General features: G+C 42.2%; 2 protein-coding genes across 6 annotated transcripts; one reads left to right on the top strand and one right to left on the bottom strand.

Moving 5' to 3' along the window:
• The first annotated feature begins 373 nt into the window (after positions 1-373).
• LOC103704172 (GDP-mannose transporter GONST2-like) lies at positions 374-7,929 on the top strand. 5 transcript variants are annotated; one of them, XM_017842016.3, is made up of 10 exons: positions 374-1,031; positions 1,152-1,367; positions 2,046-2,244; positions 3,119-3,258; positions 3,488-3,617; positions 4,314-4,412; positions 4,699-4,853; positions 5,414-5,530; positions 7,310-7,407; positions 7,500-7,929. In XM_017842016.3, the coding sequence occupies exons 2-10, from the start codon at positions 1,162-1,164 to the stop codon at positions 7,541-7,543; spliced, it is 1,188 nt and encodes a 395-aa protein (XP_017697505.1). In that variant the 5' UTR covers positions 374-1,031; positions 1,152-1,161; the 3' UTR covers positions 7,544-7,929. The 5 variants fall into 5 exon arrangements, with proteins under 5 accessions (XP_017697505.1, XP_038981048.1, XP_038981050.1 ...); XM_039125120.1 differs by having other exon boundaries at positions 374-1,085; XM_039125122.1 differs by lacking the exon at positions 374-1,031 and having other exon boundaries at positions 1,224-1,367; positions 1,631-2,244.
• Positions 7,930-17,173: 9,244 nt separating this feature from the next.
• Positions 17,174-19,812, bottom strand: LOC103704041. The gene is made up of 2 exons (XM_008787174.4): positions 18,142-19,812; positions 17,174-17,817 (listed from the first exon to the last, which is right to left on the bottom strand). The coding sequence occupies exons 1-2, from the start codon at positions 19,626-19,628 to the stop codon at positions 17,580-17,582; spliced, it is 1,725 nt and encodes a 574-aa protein (XP_008785396.1). The 5' UTR covers positions 19,629-19,812; the 3' UTR covers positions 17,174-17,579.
• Positions 19,813-21,095: the final 1,283 nt, after the last annotated feature.

The raw sequence follows: 21,095 nt of genomic DNA, 5'->3' as shown, positions 1-21,095 counted from the left end.
TTCAAAGTTGAATTTTTTTATCTATTTAATAAATAAAACGAGTACAGATTGATAAATTTTTATCCTACGTTCAACCCCATCCCAATACAATCCATTCCGATGCAACGCCTCTGCTCGGAGTCTTAGAGCTGCAAATTCTTAACGGCGCTAAATTATTTCCCGATGCGTGGATGCAAATCCGTACCAGGTGACGCGCAGCAGTCAGTCGGAAAGCTGGCATTTGTTTTTTAAAAAGAAAACGCGTATGGCGGATTATGCGCTCGTGGCATCGCACCGCTCGCTCGCCCGGTGCTCCCAATCCTACGCTATATATTACAAATGAAGTCGTCCCCGCACACAAATTACCATGCGGAACGCACGTCACTTTCCCCCTCCTTTTCTGTTCCGTGCCGTTTCCATTCCTTGAATTGAGTCCCTCGACTGCAAGCGCGCGTTTATCGTTCCGACCGTCGCCGCCCAGGCGACGCCTTCATCCACGTTTTCTGCGCTCTCCCCTCCCTTTGCTTCCCCTCTCAACACTCAAACTATGGGCGGGCCGACACTTGGCGTCATGCCTCCAATCCATGTGCATGGACATGATGGAGGGGTTCTACGGATGAAAACAATCCATTTTTGACTTGCTGGATCTCGGGAAGAGGTCCGACGACTTTGCCTGGAGTTCAATGGCTCCAGCTCCCCAGGAATCGCGGGGGCATCGCCGGTCTCTCCTTCTGTTGCTGTCCAGGGGCCGCCGCCTCCTCCTCCTCCTCCTCCTCCTCGATAGAAGAGCTCGCGCACTCGGAGGAATTGAATCTAGGTCTCCCCACATCAAGATCCACGCCCTTCCTTCGCCCCTCCTCCATCTCCCACTCCCTCCTTCGCGTGCCCATTCACATTGTCGGCACACCAGTGCATTCCTTCGATTCCTCCCTTTTAAAGCCCCCGCCCCTGTTCGTTCATTTATTCCAATCTCCTCTGCCTTTTGGGGGACGCCTGCACCAGGCGATCTGATTCGTCCTGATCCGAGAAGAAGAACAGCATACAATACAGAGGTAGTCCGAAGATCTGAGAGAAGCAGCTCTATTTTCTTGTCATTTGTCTCTGAGGTGATTCTTTCTGTTCTCTTTCTTACGGTTCCTGCCTTTGTTCTTGATATTTCCCCGTCCTTGCAGGTGCAGTGCCATGCCTACGGATTTCAAATCAGATTTATTTATTAACTATGATGCAGAGGCTATACCCAAAAGCTATGATTTAGAGGAACCTGACTTCAAAGCTAAGAATGTGGCTACAGATTTCAGCAATAAAGCACGCTGCAAGATCCTTCATAGTTTTCTCAAGCAAGGAAAGAACTCGCTGATCAAAGTTGCGACGAGGGCCATGATTAACAGGTGCATGCTTCATAACTTCTCCAATCAATTCCCACTATTTCTCTATCTAGCCCGCAATTTCTACTCCTTTTTAACTTGTGGACTTTTTCCTTTCCCTTTTCTTTTCTTTTTTTTTTTCGGGAAAAAGGAAGTGTTGAATCATGATGCTCCCTCTCTTCATTTTGACATGCAATAATGATATGGTACTGCTTTTGCTGCTGCTACTATTTTTGTTGCTGTTTCTAATCTTGGTTTTAGTTCTCTTTTTTTTTTCTGATATGAAGACAAGCTATAGTAGGCCACTGTATCATATGATCCAAGCAAAAAGCAGAGTTGCATTGAGCTGGAAGAGCAACCTTGGTATTTGCCCATCCAAGTAAACTGTTTGACTATACGAGGACATCATCGACTTTAATATATCAGAAATTCATGCAGGAGTCAGTACTCTGTTATTTTTTTTAATAGCATGAATATCAATCGTGATCCAGAGTGAGTCCTCTCCGAGGAGTCTGCATGTACGAGTATTATATCATACCAGAAAAACACATAATGCCTATTTTGGTATTATATCATACCAGCTACACGTAATGGCTATTTGAACTATCTTCTGCTAACAGAGCTCATACCAGAATTCAATTAGCAGTGTCTCTTTATATTACTCATGTATCGTACTATTAAACTTCAATTGGTCCAATGCAGAACATCTAATGGAACTCAAGCAGCATCAGATGATGTCTTTGATGAAAATGGAAAGCGGCATAATGGAATTGAAAGTAAATCTGGGCCCTTGCTATCTGGAATGGCTTATTGCATTTCTTCTTGCTGCATGATATTGCTGAACAAAGTTGTTCTTTCTGGCTATAATTTTCATGCTGGCATATCACTAATGCTTTACCAGGTAATAATGTTTATGGCATATAATATGCTTATTTGGGGTAATTTACCTCATCTACATGTGTACATTTGACTTTTCATCTTGCATCTAGTTACCTTATCTGTGGTGAAATACTTACATCAGAGTGCATATGGTGAAAGAAGTTGTAACTAAATGCATTGATGGCACTTCTGAGTTTCCATGGTCTGAATCAGTGATGTTATCACTCCCTACTTATTTGTGAATGCATTCTAGAATGTCATGCACTTGTTGGATTCCTTGTTTTTGGGTTCAGCATATTGGAGCTATATCCATGTGACCCCTGTGGTCAATGATTCGGGCCAGACCTCAAGCCCCAGTTTATGCATTAACCTACTTTTTGTCTTGGTGAACCAATTTAGCCAAAAGAGATATATTTTTTCTTTTTTCTTGTTTATGAAGATTAACGATAATGATGCTTATTCATTGTTAGATACTAAATTCCCTTGTCTTTGTTGTCAGCTTCGCTGAAAGGAAATGATCCTGGTTATAGTAACATTCAGCTTAATTTAATGACATTTATCCATGCATATCATGAATTGATTGTGCACCATGTTAGGCCGCCTTCTGAATTTTATTATTGCTCATCGTTATTTGAAGAAATAAAAAGTGACAACATAACTTAAGATATCACCTATATCATATATATAGCTGCTATATTTTGATTTTATCAAGTTTTATACCCATAATTTTATCTTAAGACAATGCTCTGCTGCTGCCATGAAATTTTCTTCTGGATATCAGGGTTGAAGCATTAATACTTTAATGACACATTTATCATTCTTTCTTTTTAAAGCCCTCTTCAGTTTATTATTGGTCATATAGTTAAGAGATGAGCTGATGATCTTATACACTGCAGAATTTTATAAGTGTCGCAATTGTCATAACATTGGTGTTCTTTGGAGTAGTCACAACAGAAAGACTCACATGGAAGCTGATCCGAGTTTGGGTTCCTGTAAACTTTATATTTGTCTGTATGCTGGTGACAGGCATGTACAGGTAATTGGCAAGCTCTTTTTTACAAATGTGGGACTGGGCCTTCATTTAGAGGCTTAAAGAACAAGTTGTAAATTATGATACCTCAAAAAGAATGCTAAACTTTTAACTCTGTTAGTTTAGATGTATAGCATGACCTCATAGAATTGATGTGTTGTTACATACCTGTATACACACCCACTTCAGGGTCCTAATCTTTTCATTTTATTTTTGCCCTTGTTTTTTTTTCCAGTTTGAAGTACATAAATGTTGCGATGGTCACCATATTAAAGAACATGACAAACATTTTAACAGCTATTGGAGAAACATATTTTTTCAGAAAACGCCAGAATGAGAAAGTCTGGGCTGCCCTTTTTCTAATGGTAGGTAGTGTTCATACCTGCTCTATGTTATTTATTCTCTGGATGTCACATTCTGTAGATTTGTCAAGTCGTGCATCATAATCATTTGATATATGCTAAGTAAATCATCATTTGAGATAACCCTTTCTTTCATGCTTCATAATATTTATATGGTACTTGACACACAGTTTAGCATTATGGTTGTTGGAAGAGTGTAGTACTTATGAAGCAGCAAGCTATTGCTATTTATGAAAGTTGAGTAATTCTGCAGAATAATATGGGACGTTAATTTTTTAAAATCAGCCTGAGTTATATATTGGAAAAGTGACTGAGTTGGCTTCTTCAGGTTCCACTGACGTTTCTATCTATTAAGCTAATTGATTACTTATGCAATATTTACATCACTAGTGATATGGGAGAGGCAGATAGACCCTCAGAGTGTCAAGAGGGCAGCATTTGGGCACAGCCCTTGTTATCTTTCTTCTCATTGCCTTTTTTTTTTGTTGCGAATTGACCAGATATTGACCTGGTTCTGGTTTAATTGGGATCAGTAGGTAATTTAAAGTAGAATTGGGAAACATAGACTGAGCTGCTCTATGTGGCATTGTTATAACTCAATGTGCATGTAATGGACTAATAGATTATCCTGCTTAATAAGATGCTTGATTTGTGTATTCTTCTTTGTAAGAAATGCTTGCGTGCTCTTTGCATTGCCAGGTTGTATCAGCTCTATGTGGGGGAATCACTGATTTAACTTTCCATGCGGTAGGCTATATGTGGCAATTTATGAACTGCATTTTCACAGCAAGCTACTCAGTAAGTATCTTTGCAAGCAGCTACTAATGTTGGTTTTGGAGTGCCGATGATCAATAGGTATTTGTTTAGCTGAAACTATGCACAGCTGCACAATGTTTAAAATCACATTGCCAAAAATGTTTATATCACACTTCTAGAAAACTCTAAATAGGTTTGTTTCACAGTTCACCCTCTTTTTCCCTTTTTCTGCTTCTTCTCTCATGCTATTCATAGTCTGATATCTATGCTCTCAAGTCTTTTTTTCTTTCTAACACCAATTGGCATCAATTCTTTTCCATTATGACAGCTGATCCTGCGTTGGAAGATGGATACGGCAAGACAATTGACTCAATCTGGTTCACTCAATGAAGTGTCTATGGTGCTACTGAACAATTTGCTGTCATTACCCTTTGCCATATTCTTGATTATTCTCTTCAATGAGTGGGAATATGTTTACAAGGCGTAAGCAATCAGTTTTGACTATTATTAAAACTAAACTTGGTTTGGACTGTAAATCTCTATCAGCATGGTTCTAGGATTTCTGCTCATTTAGTCAATAGGTCTGATTACACTGGCCTGTTTTTGTAGGTTGAAATAATTATCTTGGACTTACTCCTGTATTTGCAAACTGATGCTTCGGTTCGGCCTTTTGTGTATCTTCGACATTGTTTTCGTAGAACTTTTATAACCTACTGCTACCATTTTTGCCACCAACCAATCATGTCTCAGCTTGCAAACTAGTCTAAACATGCAACTACAGTGAAACTATGTGATTTCTGGATCTCAGTCTTGAAGCTCTTCTATCTTGATTGTTCTTCTCGTGCTTAGTGCTTTGTTTCATTGGTATGCTTGTTTCGCCTACAAAGTGACCACTGAATTTATTTGTGTGGACAAATTGAAGTTTTGAGTTTCTTTAATCCTGGATTTGCAAGGGTTGGCTGAGCTTCTCAGCTTCTTTATTATGCGTAGCTGTCCCTTTTCTTTTTGAAATATGTTGCCTGACTATTGTTTTCAATGTGCAGGGACGTAATCAGGATGCCTATATTCTGGGTGGTGGCGACGGCAAGTGGATTACTTGGACTTGCCATCAGTTTCACCTCTATGTGGTTTTTAAAACAAACTGGCCCCACCACCTACAGGTAAAGATCCTGAACTTAGATTCTGAATGTCAGTAAAATGGTAGGAAAAAATGTCATTGCATTTATGGGTGCACTGCTTGCCAGATTGCATTACATATGTTCAGCTCATTGGCATAGTTGATAAGAGCCAATAATTATCTTTCACGGAAAATGGAAATATGAGCCAAAATATACTTGATCCTCTATGCTGCCTGTTGAGTTTCATGATGATCATTGTTTGTCGATGTAATAGAATACTTGTTTTTTTATGTCTCCTTTTTCTTTTTCCTCTTGATATCAATTTAACGTTAGTTCTACTGTATTGTTCTGTATTCTTGTTCTTTTTTTCTTTTTTAAAAAAATGTTTCATGATGCAGTTAGTGGTAAATAGAAACAAGGACTAGAGAGTAGGAACACTTGAATGTTAAGTATCAGATTCGAGCTCAGAGACTTGGTTGTTTGACCGATGACTTAGAACTTTGAGTTTGTGAGATGGAATCCAACTAACCTTTTTCGTATCCAACAAAAGGTATACCGTGCTGGTGTTAATCGCTGGAAATTTGAACCACTATTTTTCTTGTGGAAAGGAAAAATTTTGCATGGATGCAGCATGGCTATCCCAACATTTTGGAGTGGGGATCTGGGACCTGCCCAGCTAACTTGACCAAGCATGAGATTTAGGTCATGTAATTCTGAGTTTGGTCAGGTCTGGGTTAGGCACCATGATAGCTGTTCGCTGAATGTGAGAGGTTTTGGTGGGAACCATGAGTCATGACGGTAATGAATATGATGTTTGTCATGTTTTGGTTGGTTTCCATATTAATTCCTATAGTGAAGAGTTCCTACAATACCAGTACAATTAGAAATTTACTTGGCCATCAGATTCACATCCTCTGGTCAGAAGAGTTCAGTAAAACCTGGTAAGTGAGAAGGTAATAATCTAGTGCAGCAGGATGTTTTCTTCTTTCATTTGTGGACTGCCTATATTTGAGTCTCATGAATTCAGCAATAGGGCATTCAAAAGTGCCAACCTTGGTAATTGTCTTCGCTTGGAAGGACCAAGAGCTATTATGATTCGGTAAAATGATTAGTTCACAAATAATCTTTGGTTTTTCTGTTTAGAGCTTGTACATATTTTTGAAAAAAAATAAAATTTTCCATCTTGATATATTCTTTAATTTAAGTTTGCGTGTAAACTTATTAAACTTTGCTCTACTATCTCCATTCTCTTTTCCTTGTTTTTCACTTTTCTTCATGAATATGAAGAAGATTTAAGTTTTGGCTTGGGTAGACGGGTCAGCTTGAGCTGTGCAGGTTGACTTGCTGGTTTCTATGGCAATAAGCAGCACTGACCTACCATTGGCATGTGAGGTTGACTCTAACTAGATCCACCATGTTGCCACTCCTATGCCAACTTCTATTGACCAAGAAAATTAAAGCTGATATCTATAAACAAGAGCAAGCTTTTATGAGTCTGAAAGTTATTTGTCACTCTTGGGAGTTCCTAGCTGTTCTGGATAGGTTAATGACGCTGTGGCAAATTAAGTACTCTTTGTTTCTTCGAACATTCAATATTTTACTGCTTGAGGATTTAATATCATAAAGGAGCACCAATATCTCCTAATATCCCATCTTAACTCAATTTTTTTGAAATGGAAAAAAATGCAAATTATTTTTATCAACATAAATATGAAATCTCCTTGTTGTTCATGAGAGCGTGCATGGGTGGGCATGTGTGCATCTACTGCTATTCTGAAATATTTACTCTGCAGTAAATGTGAAGGATTTTCTCTTTTACAGTCTAGTGGGCTCATTGAACAAGATTCCTATCTCCATTGCTGGTATCTTGCTGTTCAGAGTCCCAACTAGTGTTCCCAACTTATTCAGCATAGTTTTTGGTAATACTTTCTCTTGCATAAAGACTTCTTTGTACCTTTCAGCGTCTGAATTATCTGACTCTATCTCACTATCATGCTTTACTCTTGAGCAGGTCTTTTTGCTGGAATTTTCTTTGCAAAGGCAAAAATGTCGTGATTGCCATTGAATGAAGCAACAGAAATTACATGCAGGACTCTACATTACTTGTACACTTATGCAATATGAAGTTTTTTCATTTAATTCTGTAATACAAGCATAGAGGAGAGGAGCTAGTGAGGTCTCACTTACGACATTCAAAGAATCATGGCAGTGCATCATATTGGTTGGAGAAAATATAATTCATTTTGTTCCTTTATTGTGATGGCATAATTTTTCCAAATGCCGAGCCTGCTTTTTTTTTTTCTGCAGGAGAGTCACTGGCGCACAGTAAAAAATGGAAAAACAGCATTGGTGCCATTACATAATTGCATGCAAGTTGAATGATAATTCAGCATTTGAAACATTTATTGCTGCAATCAATATTACCATTATCTTTTGTTTTACTTTTCTAGTTCAGCTGCTTGGTTGTGAATTTCTTAAATTACTGCAGGCATCTGATGCAAAATTATGTGCAGCATATGTGACATATGAATTCATACTTTTTAGCTTAAATCTGAGTGGATGTTGACATGTTGGCCCACCAATCCTAGTAGTCTTGTATCTGTATGTGTTTTGTAGTTTAAATTCAGTGTTGGTTTTTTTTCTTGAAAAATAATTATTTTCAACATTCGTATTCAATAATTGGTTGCAGTGGGTCACAAGATCTGATTGAAGAACTCATATACATCTGAAACAGCTTGTCGGAGGTATAACATGGGGCTCTAGATAGAGTTACGCACATGCAGGCCAGTTCGATCAGCCTGATTTGGGGCGGGCCTGGGCCGTTACTGCAAACCCGACCGACGGGCTGGATCGGGCTCATACAGTATAAAATGCTAAAAGTAGCGTCCGGCGTGGTTATCTGTTTTCACTTTTAGTTTCCTAAAGGTGAAATCAATTTTTTCAAATACCAAAAAATTGAAACTTATTTGATGCGCTTATACAGTAAAATGCTAAACGGAGCGCATGTTTCTTACGAATTTTTTTTGTTTTGAAAATACAAAATTTGGAAACTTATTATTTGATGGCGGAGATGACGGTGATGGTGGCTGGCAGCAGATGGGATGATTAATTGGTGATGGTAATAGGGGACGGTAGGCATGGACGGTGATGGTCTACAGTGGAAGGCAGCCGCACGGAGGTGGTAGCCAAGAGCGGGACGGTGCCTCGGGGTTTTCAAAAAAAGGTCGAGATATATTTTTAGAAGCTAGTTACCTGTTTCAAAAAAAAACTGCAAAGAAAAATTAGATTATCAAATACCTGTTCTGCCATGGCTTAGGTGTTTTGAAAAATAAATTGAAATTCCCATGCCAGACGGGGTCTAAAGTTCTGGCATATATAAAATACCACCGTGCTAGCAATAGCAAAATGCAGTCAAAATTTTAAAGCTGGTTAGACTTAAATTATTAATTAGCACCAGAAAATTTAAAGCTTGCCACTGAATAACCAAAATAATTAATGTGCTAGTGGGAAATCGGATAAATAGCTTAATTAATGCTCCGAATAATGTTAAATGATGATCCAAACAAAGGAGGGTGGGAGCACGGTAATAATTAACGATGCGCTGGTAAAATAACAATAGGCCGCGGTGGAAACCCCAGGAGAGGAAACGTCCGGAACTTGCTCGGAAGCAAAGATCATAGGCTTCATGAAGCGCTCGACTCAAGGCGAAAATTTTATGAAAAATTTCTTATGAAAAGAACAGTTCATGAAAAAAGACTCGGAGAAACTCTAACGGTCTGTCTTGTTACTTTAGTGACACATAACACCCACTTCCAACTCCATCTGCTGCACTCCGAACAAACAAAGAAAGCAAAAGCAAGAAGGCTTGACCGAGCCTCTTTGAAAGTTGAAACCTGGTTCTGACGATAAATTAGAAGCTACTGTTGCTGCGGCTGCTGGTAGTCTGAGTCAGAGGCCGAGACCAAGACGACTGCAAAGACATCATCTCTATCAAGTCCAGCTCTCTCTTGCAACTCGACGAAGAAGTTTGATCCTCGAGAATTTCGGCATTGGCGCTACCGAACACATCAGTGGAAGATGATGGTGCTCCATTTAGAAGATAGGAGATATAGCTGTCTGAGAAGAGACAGGCAGTACTCTTGGTGCTAGCGCCATCTGAAACAGCAGCAGTTAGACCATTGGCTTCGCTATGAAAGATGTCAAGCGCCGGGGGAGGAGCCAGCGACATGCATTCATCCACGCCCGCGATCAAGTAATCGCCTTCGTCGAAGTCCAATACATCCAGCGAATCAAGCATGCAAGGTTCTTGAACATCCCCAGCATGAAACCCTCTCTCTTCCGCACTCCCTGCAGCCGACTGATCTAAAAATGCTTCCATGAAGGGCATGCAGTCTTCCATCTGGGTTGTGGTTGATATAGAGGAGTCCCGAGCTGATAAGGGTTCTTGCACGTTTGGAAATGTGATTTGGTGTTGGTGCCACGGGCTTGATGGGGCTGAAGAGGAGGCGATCTTGGTGGCGCAATTGTCCTTGAGGTCGAGCATCTTACTTCTGACGTACTCATGCAGAATGGAGGGTCGAGATCTTCCACCCTGAGCTGTCTTTCTCTTGCTTTTTCTCTTTGCGTTCTGCCGCCTCTTGGTTGCGTTCCAGTGGTTCTTGATGGAGTTTTCACTTCTGCCCGGGATATGCTTCGCAATCTCAGCCCATCGATTCCCAACCTTCTTATGTGCTTCAACTAATAGCCTCTCCTCTTCTTCAGTCCACGTGTCCTTCTGCAGCGAGAACAAAAGCACATGATATCAGAATGAAAAAAAAGGAGAAAGCTGAAGAAAGAAAAGAAAGCATCCTAGAAATCGTGACATATACTTGGTGAGAATGATGCAACACATGACAACGAACAGGTGAAGGCAAAGATTCAATAAAAGATGCAATATGATGAAGGAAAGGAAAGGAAAGTATCGGCAGACAAAACGGAAAAAGGTTATCTAGAGGCTCCAAAAAAAAAAAAAAAAAAAGCCTTTTAGAAGTACATCAGAGCTTGGAATGGAGGAATTAATCCCGAAGGAAAAGATATTTATACGTTCATAAATCTAAAATTCAAAGAGAATTAGAAGACTACTCACAGATAATATGTACAAGAAGAAAAAAAATAAATGACTTATTAGGTCAACATAGAGGCCGAACGGGACCTTGATGTCAGGTCGCAGATGGTTATGCCATCTTTCTCTACACTGCTTCCCGCTCCTACCAACCAACTTCTTAGCAATCTGAGACCATTTCCGAACGCCATGTTGCTTCACAAGTCGTACCAAGATGCTGCAACACGAAGCAGATACAAGGGGGAATCAACCATCGCTGCGCTATATTTAGCAAGAAGGTGACTAGCTCCTGGAAGAAAGCACTCTATATATACGGGAAGTATACGAGGGAAAGAAGGAGCAAAGCAAGATTGTTAGTACCTGTCCTCCTCGGCAGTCCATTGCCCTTTCACAACAGTAGCAGCTGCAGCAACAGTTGCAGATGAGCCGCTTTGCACCCCATTCCCTTCTCCGCAATTGTTGCTTCTTATGATAGCATTCTTACCATCACCATAAAAGCTGAAATCATTCAACAACATCCCATTCGTAGGAACGCCGATTGCACCAAAAGGTATCTCGGCCTTCTGCTCCAGCTTGTCCATGGGATTCTTCACGAGGCGAAGTTCACCTTGGCACGAACTGGCCAGAAACCTCTGGAGTAGTGTAAATGGTGGGGCATGCCGGAGAGAACGAGCGTTCTTCTCTACAAGCCCATCAATCCTTCCAGCTGAAACAGTTTCCATATGGAAGTCCGTGACAAGAAAAAACACAGAAAGAATGAAAGAAGAATCTGAGAAAGTGAGAGAGATGAAGGGGTCAAAAGACTCAAAACGGGAATGGCATGGATTTAGGCTCGGGGGAGTGCTTGATTTGTGTGGGTGGGTGGGAGGGCGGAGCGAGAGAGTAGGGAGGAGAAGGAAAGACGAGAGGCTACAGTTACGCTCAAGGAATATAGCTTTTAGTTTTAGTGGCACCACTATTTACACAATTAATAAGTCGGCCATTTAATGACAGCCGTCGATCTGGAAATCATCCGAAGGCTGGAACTGCCAGAGGCTTGTAACGCCTCAGCTCCCTCCCTAATCAATATGGATGGATTTACCAAAATGACCCTCGCAGCATGGGCCGCTAATCCCGCTTTTGGGTTTATTGGCTGCAAATCAATTTGTCAATTAAAGGCTCACGTTCGCAATTTTCGCCATGCATGCGTACCCAATTTGTATGCATTCAAGGATTTCTGCCGCTGCCCATCCATTGATCAATAGTAGGTGATGTTGAAAAGCATGTATTAGTAGAGGGTCTACCTACCCCTACAGAAATATCTGGCAGCAACATGCATTTGTCGCCGTCAGATTTTTGACACTAGCATCACAAAAGCACCAGCAATGATGCCGTAGAAAAATAATTTTATAACACTTTTTGTTTGCATTGCCAGTTACAACGAATGGCACTTATAAGCGTCGCCAATGCTAAAGCATTGCTAATGCTAAAGCATCTCATATTAGCGATGCTTATTTGTGTCGACGCAAATTAGTGTCGTTAATGTATGTTCTAACAATGCTTTAAAGCATCGTTGGTATCAAAATATGACGATGCTTTTTAGCATCATAAGTATAAATTATTTTTTTTAAAATAATTTTAAAAAATTAAAATGCTGTATATAAATATATACATTAAACATATACATAACAATTATATAATAACACATATAATATATATAAAAATAACAAATATTTATATTGTCAAAGATGAGGAGAAGCTTGCGAAGGAGGAGCATGAGGCCGATAAAGAAGCGATGGTGGGTTGGCCAGTGGTGGAAAGGCTTCCTGGAGGACGAGCTTGGCCGGTGGTTGTGTGGAACAAAAGGGGAAGATAGTGGGTCGGGTAGAAATTTTGGAGGATATATGGATTCCAAAGATGCTTATAAGCATCGTCTTGTTATTGGCTTCCAATGACGCTTATTCGCATTGTCTTATTTTTCCAATTCACCATGAATGCCAGTAAAGTATCCCCGAAGCTTATCTGCATCGGCTAATACTTGGCTTCTGACAACGCTTGCCAAAAAGTATCGGTAAAACCCCGTAATTTATTTCCGATGCTTTTAAGCATCGTAATATACGGACGTTACTAAAAAGCGTTGGCAAATTTTAGCACAATAACCATATTACCAAGGCTTTTTTTTAGCGTCAGCAGGTTACAGTCAGAATTTCTCATTTTTTCTATAGTGTACGTTGCATTCTCGATCAGCACCGTTCACTGGCCTATCCTTGCCTAATGAACTGATCGATGATGGATTGCAGCACTGGATTTCCTAATTCGTGGTATGAATTTAAGTAGCTCGATCAAACTTATTTACGTAACAACAGTGTCATGCTGTACTCAAGCATAGATGTGTGAGCTTTACTATTTAATGTTTTATAAAATTTTTATCCAATGCATAAGCTACCATTCTTGATTCCGTAGCTGTGGTATGAATCAAGTGCACATCCATGCATCCTAAGCATTCTTTTTGGCAGATTTGCGGGACGCAGCATGTTTGAATAATTAATTTTTCCTCCTAAATAAATAATAAAATACATAATTTATTTCTTTTCGTTGATACTTTCAAAACATTACTATTTAAAATAACTAAAACATGACGATATAGCCTTTTTTTAGTTCCACACATTTTTTTATATTATATATTAACTTTCTTGATTTTCTAAAAATTACATAATTTATGATTTATTTTATATTTATTCTACTATTAAAGAGTAGTTTAGAATGTAGATCCACATGATATAAATCATGATAATTAAATAATTCGCATGTCCTTTTTCTCTTTCATAGAAAATAAAATAAACATATTTTATTTTATTTTCTTGATGCCTTCCAAATTTTACTACTTAAATATTTAAAATATATCAGTTAAAATTATTTTAATAATAAAATTTTATAATATCCGAAAGAATAAAGTGAAATATTTTTAAAATTTTTATGTCAACATAAATATGAATATGCATAGTCGATAAATTTTTAGTTTAATTACTAATCTTTGAATAACATGATCTACATTTTATACCACATTTTAATAGTAAAACTAATGCGAAATAACAAAAAATCATCTATTTTAGAAAAAAAAAATGCAAAAATTTAAGATATGACGTAGAAAATCATGAAGAACTAATTATACTTCCTTTTTTTTTTTTTTGGTAAAAAATAGGAGGGGAGGGGGAGGGACCAGCCCACCCGCGTAGCAGCCCCATTACTGAGCCCCCCTTCCACTAGGGAATGTTCGATACAGGTCGCAGGTTTCGCGTGCCTTTCCCGACCCGTGGGCTCACCCCACTGGGTTCACCGCCTCACGTGTGGGTACGTCACCCCAGTGCCACCTTGGTACAAGTGGAAGGAAAGCATAACCGCCAACAAGCCAGCCGAGCGTGGGGCATCCGGTCCCCTAATTTAATCGACGCCCGTGCGTTTCGAACCCGGGCAACTTGGGTGGAATTATCGCCCCCTTACCACCAGGCTACTACCTTGGTGGCTAATTATACTTCCTTTCAACCTTTTGTTTTACTACCTTCCGTGGTTGTAGAGAAAGTTATAATATTTAATTACATATAATATGATCAAATATTTCATCCATGCGTGTCTATCAAATATAATATAATCTTTTACATATAATTACATATAATATGATCTGGTTGTAGAGATAGACTCTCAACTTAACCAAGAGGCTACATCATCCATGCGTGTCTATCATGCTTCTCAAACTTGTTAAAATGATGATTTTTATTTGAATAAATGGGGGGAAAATTCAAATGCTAGGCGATCAAAAAAAGTAAAGGGCTATATTATCCATGTACATTTATTAAGGAGGAGAGAGAAGTGCAAATTTGTAGAGCCATCAATCCTCACCTCTATCATAGAAACCTTTGTTGTTTTATTTTTTTTCTGGGATTTCTTTAAGCAGCTGGTTACGTGTATGTGGACCAGAGTCTTGCTGCATCTTGTTCGACCTCACATTTGGTAGCAGTCAAGAGGAACCTCCCGTGTGTTGCTCCGGTTTCTGGAGAATATCCTCTTGGTAACCATGTGATGGAGCAAGGAGCATTAACTCAGCGGTCTCCTGAAGCAGTGGAAGGGTTCTTTAATCCAGTCTTGGTTCTTGGACCAATTTAACTTGCCGTCCGATCAAACTAACCTCTGAAAGCGCATGCTTTTACATTCTGTGGAGTTTAGGCTAAGATCAAGCTGCAATCACTCAGGTTTCTCTCTCTCTCTCTCTCTGTTTTTTTTTGGAGTGCAAAAGGGGAGAAGGAACTTCTTCCATCGAATTAAATAATGCAAGTATGTACAAGAGATAACAGAATGGAGGAGTGATTGCTGAGTGCAAGACAGAGAACAGCAGCAGCTCCAAAGAACAACAGAACGAAGGATTACAAAGTCATGAGAGAGAGGAGGTTTCAATCATATGAAGGAGCCGACCGTGGCAAAGTCTTCTGTAAGGCTGTCGGGGAAGAGCAATTTCTGCATAGAAGTATCGTTTATTTTTTTCTAGCCAGATGCTGCAAAGCAAGGATTTGAATCGGAAGATATTTGCGTCTCGAAGAGGTCCATGGAGAGTGAAAGGCTCGAGGGTTGTGAAGGGGCAGCCACTTTTGTCTCTTGAAGAAGGATAATATCACAACTGAAGGAGAGGATGAGATCTTTAACAACTCTCCTTTTGGCCCGGGCCCCCGACCCCCTCATATTCCAATAAATGACGATCATGAGGACGAAAACACGGCCTCCACAAACGGGCAGCTCCTAGGAAAGAAATACCACCCTCCCATCCATGAAAAAACCAGCCGAGCGTAAAACAAATTAGCAACTCCCGGACAGAAGCACATCAGGGGCTGCTCAAAATGAAGACAAACCAAGACTAGTGCAAACCAAAGAGACGGCGAAGCAAGAGCAATTCAATTCAAGCACCATCCCACAAGCCCGGAAAAAAAAAACCAGCTTACGAGGATATGGTGGGGCACTTGATTTAAGGCCACAGCAGAGGACTCAGGCGTCAAGTTTGAGGACGAAGCAACTTTCTTTCTCCTACGGGTCGGGATCGGCTTCGCAGTTGCCAATCGATCTAGTTCTGGGAGGTGTTTTGGGCACAGCAGATGCTTGATGGGCCTCCAAAGGTAGATAGGTCTGGAACGTGAGCAGGCTCTTGGGGGCCTGGCTGCCACAGATTGGGACACTTGGGCTTTGAACAGGGGTTTCGGCTCCACAGGAGTGGGCTCAAGAATCGGAATGCCTGGCAATGGGTTCGAGGGGGCCTCGCAGCCTTGGCCCAGGAAAAGAGCTTGATCTGGGCAAGATCGGGCGAAGCATGCGGAACTTCGTTAATGGGAGGGATGAGCTCCGACAGTCCGCAAGTATAGGCATTCAGAAGATCCGAAGGCAGGTTTTTTGCCTCACGCCGAACGGCTCTGTTGATTTGAAGTAGGTTCATGCTGAGGACAGGACAAGGGGTGACCGGGTGAGTGGGATGACCAGTTGACCACCCAGAGTCAACCGAGTGAGGATCCGCCGACTCATTCAATGTTGGACTCAGAGGGACGTTTCCTTTATGGCCCGAACGCACTACACATATGGGGCGGGTCATGTGTTACAAATCAGCCATGTCTTTGCTCAAAAGGAGGAAGTCTCGACCTGGATGGAACGGGTTATTGTGGACTCACTTCTCTACCCAAAGCGGGGGTTGATTTACCAGACATGCATATCGGTAGAATATTGCTTCTGAGTTAACCACTAGAGATCATAAAGATTTGGCTCCTCCAGAGTCAAACTTCTTAGTCTTGGTTGTTAGATAGTCTGAAAAGTTTACTAGTACTCGAGATAAGTATCACGAGAAATCTGGGAGTGCCTCCGGCGTCTTAATGCATCTGGAAGAAAATGACCTCTTATTTATGAAATTTCTGCAGGCCATCCACTATGGCAGCGAAAATGTCAGCTCAACAAGGAACTCTTTCTCGAACATGGGAACATGGGTTAAAAAAACTGACTTAAATCTGCTACATCAAAAGCGAACTGTTTCTTGAACATGCTCTGACCGATGCATCATTCCGATCTTGAAGGGTCCGCCAGCCAGAAGCTTATCACTATTTGTATTTTTGTTACGGTTTCATCATAGTGGTTACAAAATAGAAAAAACAATGCCCATCGATCGTTTAAATTTGCATTACTCACTGAAATAAAAGAGCACTCTTCAATTCAAACTTTTGCACTAGATTATAACAATTGCTGTATATCAAAATCAAGGAACCGTGAAAGCCTTACTTTAAAAGAATACTTTTGTTGCGCATAAAAATATTTTTATTTAACTAAAACTGGGGCTTCCCTAAAGAATTATTGTAAATTTTCATCACGTGCACCTACGGCACTCCACATCTTTTTTTAAGGTTGTTAGGCCGAAGAACGCAAAGGGCCTTCGCTTCGCTTTTGGCATTGCAAGCAAAGTTGGGCGGTGCGACAGTTGCAAGCTCGTCACATGCCCACCAATTGCAGAAGGCAAACTGCAGCCCGCGTTTCCCAAGACCACTTTCTAATCAGATCAAAGAAAAGATGCAGTGAGAATGCGAGGCTTTGCTACGGAAAAAGCCGGAATCACCGTTGAGGAAGACCCCTTACTTTTTTATCGTTGCTAATTACAAGGAGGAGGCTCGCTCCCCCACTCCGTTCTCAACAGGTACGTAAGCCTCTTGCACAGCAGCAAAGAGATCGCATGGCGACGAAAGACCGGCGGCCCCATCCCCACAGGCGGGCAAAAATCTCCAAACCAGAGCTCACCCACCCACACCCCACAGGGAGACAATCCAATTAACAAATAGCGAGAAAACCTGATAGCTGCCACCTGCTTTTCCGATCGTGTATTCGTTTGCCATCTCGGTGCTTACTATATTTTTATACCGCTACAAATACTATGTTCCCTCGGCGTTGTTTTGTCCGTTGCTCGAGTGCTGGACTAGTTTTGCTATTACTTTTCCGCCGCTACGCGACATCGCCATCGGGAGGGTAGCAGGTGTCCTCGCCCCCAGTGCTCCACAGGAAATGCGCATAGTTGGCGGCATGGGCGGTGTTGCCGGGATCCGCGGCGATGGCTTCCAGGTAGGTCTCTTCCGCCGCTGCCAGATCCTTGCGCGCCAGCCACAGGAAGATTGCATACCGGCTCAGCGCCTCCGCGTCCGCGGGCTCCGCTCGCACCGCCCTCTTGAAGTAGTGCTCAGCCCTGCAAATGCCATCATCCAGCTATTGGTTCATCCCACCAAAACAGAGAAGAAGCCAGCAGATATAAGTCGAACTGTATAAACCATGAGCAACCAAAGAAATATCTCTTGTTCTTCCACAAATAATTCCTTCAAACAGGTTGTGCTAGCTCGAAGGTACCAAGGATATGGATAAAAAATACAACTAAAAAAATACAGGATCCGAACGATAGCCGAGTATCCGAATCAATGGACGCTTCACGGAAAGCTCCATATCAAATACTCGAACATTAAAAGACCAAACCAACGAGAATCAACTGATGAGAGGAACAAGATGGATGGATTACCTCTCGTGGTCGTGGAGGACGAGATAGAGGAACTGGCCGAAGTTCGACAGGAGAAGGGGATTGTCGGGCTCTTGGGCCAGAGCCAGCCGGTAATTGAGCTCCGTCCGCAAGTATTCCGAGTAGTCCTCCGGTTCCAAATCCACCGAAACGGGCGCCACCAGCCGCTTCAACGTGTCGGGGTCCATCAGCGCCCCATCCTTCATGCTCGCATGCATTATAGAAGCTTCCTCCACTATCCTGCTCCGAACCCTCGCCGCCTCCTCTTCCGTCTCAGCTGCCGAGCCCTCCCCCTCTGTACCTCCTTCCATGACTACTGAGATCCCGTCGGGAAGAATCGTGCGGCTCCGGTACGACGACGAAGAGGATCCGTCGGACCGTCCGTCATCTGTGGCCCCCGCCACCGGCCTCACCTTTCCTCCGCCGCCTCCACCAACCGAGGCCATTCTTCTCGTGATGTAGGAAGGTTCGAGTCCCGGCTGGTTATTACTCTGTTGTCGGTCGTCGTCTACGACGGTGACGACGGCGGATTGGTGGGGCGGCGAAGAATTAGGCGCGGCGGCGGCGGCGGCGATAGAGGTGGAGTGCCCCATAGAGTAGACGGTGTAGTTGGCGAGGAGGAGCATGAGAGAAACCATGAGGGTCGGCGTGCAGGAGAAGATCCGCTGGAAGAGCCAGACGAAGGAAGTGTGGATCTCCTGTTGGACCTTGACCAGGATCCCTTGGAGATCCTCGTACAAGAGGGTCCATCGCATTTGGAGGGCGAAGCTATGGAGCTCCCGGACGATGAACACCATGGAGGAGAAAGCCTTCATCACGGAGCAGCAGGCGGACTCGCCCGCCTCTCTCAAGAAGGATCCCTTCTTCTTCCGTTTTATAATCCGCAGGGAGAGTGGCATATCCACGCTGCTTGCGTTCCGCTCCACGCTCGCCAGCCAGTCCGGCGGTTCCGGCCTGCCGGAGAGCCAGGGAGGCTCGATCGAGGGCTCAGAGGAGGACCGTAGAGAAGAGGAGGAAACAGAGTAGCAGGAGGAGAAGGCGTCATCATAACTAATAGTAGTGCTGCTGCTGCTCTTTGCATCGTGATTTGTTCTTGATGCGGAATTGATATCGGCTAACTCCTGGAGCCTCTTAACGAACTCCTCCTCCTCCTCCTCCTCCTCCTCCTCATCGCCGTCGTCACCAGCGAAGCTTTCAAGGCTACCACTGCAAGCCCCCCATAGGTTATGCTCCCTTCTTCGCCTTCGGCTTCCTTTGGGGATCTCCAAGGATCGAGTGCGGGGCAGCAACCAGGCCCCGAGGAACGGTGAGCGGGGGTGGTTAGCAAGGTGATAGGTGAGGGCGCGATCGCCGCCGATGATGCATCCATTTCTCCTAGAGCTGAGAGAGGAGAAAACGGAAGCCAAGATGTGGGAGGAAGAAGAGGGGGCATGGGTGGGCTGCAGCTGCCAGGACCAGTGCACGTAGGTTCCGGCGACCTGGACTCCCATTTTCCGGCCGCCCACACCCTTATCGAAACCCAGGCCTGCCTTAAAGAGCTCGAAAAATAAAAATTAAGGTCTGGTGAGCTTAATTTACGTATCCAGGGGCACAGCTGGAGGCAAGAAGGAATTGAAAACGAACAAGAAAAAGAAAAAAACAAAATCAGAGAGAGGGAGAGATGGATAACGGACAAAGAAGTAAGAGATGCCCAGGCCCGCCGCCAATTTATTTCCCCCAAGCCAGCAGACGAAGACCAGGATTGGTTGGCTGGTAGAATCTCCCGAACCGCCTCAGATCTTCCCATCTCAATATGCCAGTCTGGCATCTCCACTCTTACATGTACTCAATACACACCGCCTTACCATCCATTATTTATTAATAGACGAGAAACGAAAGATTACAAAGATTACGTGTAAGTCTGCTATGGGTTCTTAGTATTGACATTATGTACGGCTTCCGGTCGAGTAGATCCCCCATTAATACAGAATTTTTTTGCAAAATAAATATTAAATAAAGGATCAAATTATCGAAGACAACTAGGAAATATAACTAGGATACACACACGATTATTGTGCTTCTGAGCCTAATGGGGGAAAATATTGGTCATCCCGATCTCGAATTGCTCCTACCTCGTTGACCTCAGCTTTAACCAAAGAGGATGGTCTTCGTATTGGCTAATGTGACATTTTGGCCGATCTTACATAAAAGTAACAATAAAGATTATTGAATGAGTTGCATTCATAGTCTTAGCAATATTTACACTAGTATAGTAGTGAAAACAATTGACACAATTATCGTTGCATGTCAATCGTAGAAAGCCGTTACTATGCCGTTAATGCATAGTCATTATAGCACGAATATGACATTTTTCGGTAAATTAGATAACGGACACCACTTTCATCCTATATACAAGGATGACCGGAGGACCTTCAGGTGAGCATTTTTAAGCTTCCACCTTTTCTAGAGCACTCCTCCACTCTCATTTTCTCTCTCTTTCCCACTTTTACTCTAGATCTCTACTAACTTAAGTATCGGAGAGTCTCCTATTGAAAACCTTCTAACTAGTTGACTTCGTTGCATGTTGATCTCCTACCTCCTTCGGTCTTCGACCCATCGAGGTGGTGCTGGAAAGAGAAGATCATGCTTAGACCTTTGCTCTGCCGCTTGATTCAACCTCAAACATCAAGACGATGAAGTTCTCTTGCCGGAGAGTATCCAGCAGGAACTCTTCGATGCTTAAGTTAGAGAAACTCTCAGAAAGCAATGAAGGTATTGGGAGAATGGCAAAGCGAAAGTATAAAAATGTATGAGGGCTCAAAAGTACTTACTTGGAGGCTCTTTCAAGATTGGTTTGTATAGACGAGGGATGATGCCCGTCTCTAAAGGATTCAGACATGTGGATTGGCTATTTTTGGTAAAACACTGCACGTCGTGAAGATCACGTGCGGTCGTTTCATTCACGCATCTTTTCTGGT

The sequence above is a fragment of the Phoenix dactylifera genome, chromosome 3 (assembly GCF_009389715.1).
Source record: "Phoenix dactylifera cultivar Barhee BC4 chromosome 3, palm_55x_up_171113_PBpolish2nd_filt_p, whole genome shotgun sequence".
Taxonomy (NCBI): domain Eukaryota; kingdom Viridiplantae; phylum Streptophyta; class Magnoliopsida; order Arecales; family Arecaceae; genus Phoenix; species Phoenix dactylifera.
Note: the sequence above shows the minus strand (reverse complement) of the source record. Positions and strands in the feature narration are given on the sequence as shown.

Bases quoted from the DNA above. Each gene is read 5' to 3' on its own strand.
- LOC103704172 (XM_017842016.3), top strand. From the start codon at position 1,162: ATGCCTACGGATTTCAAATCAGATTTATTTATTAACTATGATGCAGAG. The intron at 2,245-3,118 runs GTAATAATGTTT...TATACACTGCAG, and splicing joins TATCACTAATGCTTTACCAG to AATTTTATAAGTGTCGCAAT. The intron at 7,408-7,499 runs GTAATACTTTCT...ACTCTTGAGCAG, and splicing joins CTTATTCAGCATAGTTTTTG to GTCTTTTTGCTGGAATTTTC.
- LOC103704041 (XM_008787174.4), bottom strand. From the start codon at position 19,628: ATGGGAGTCCAGGTCGCCGGAACCTACGTGCACTGGTCCTGGCAGCTG. The intron at 17,818-18,141 runs GTAATCCATCCA...TGGCATTTGCAG, and splicing joins GTCCTCCACGACCACGAGAG to GGCTGAGCACTACTTCAAGA.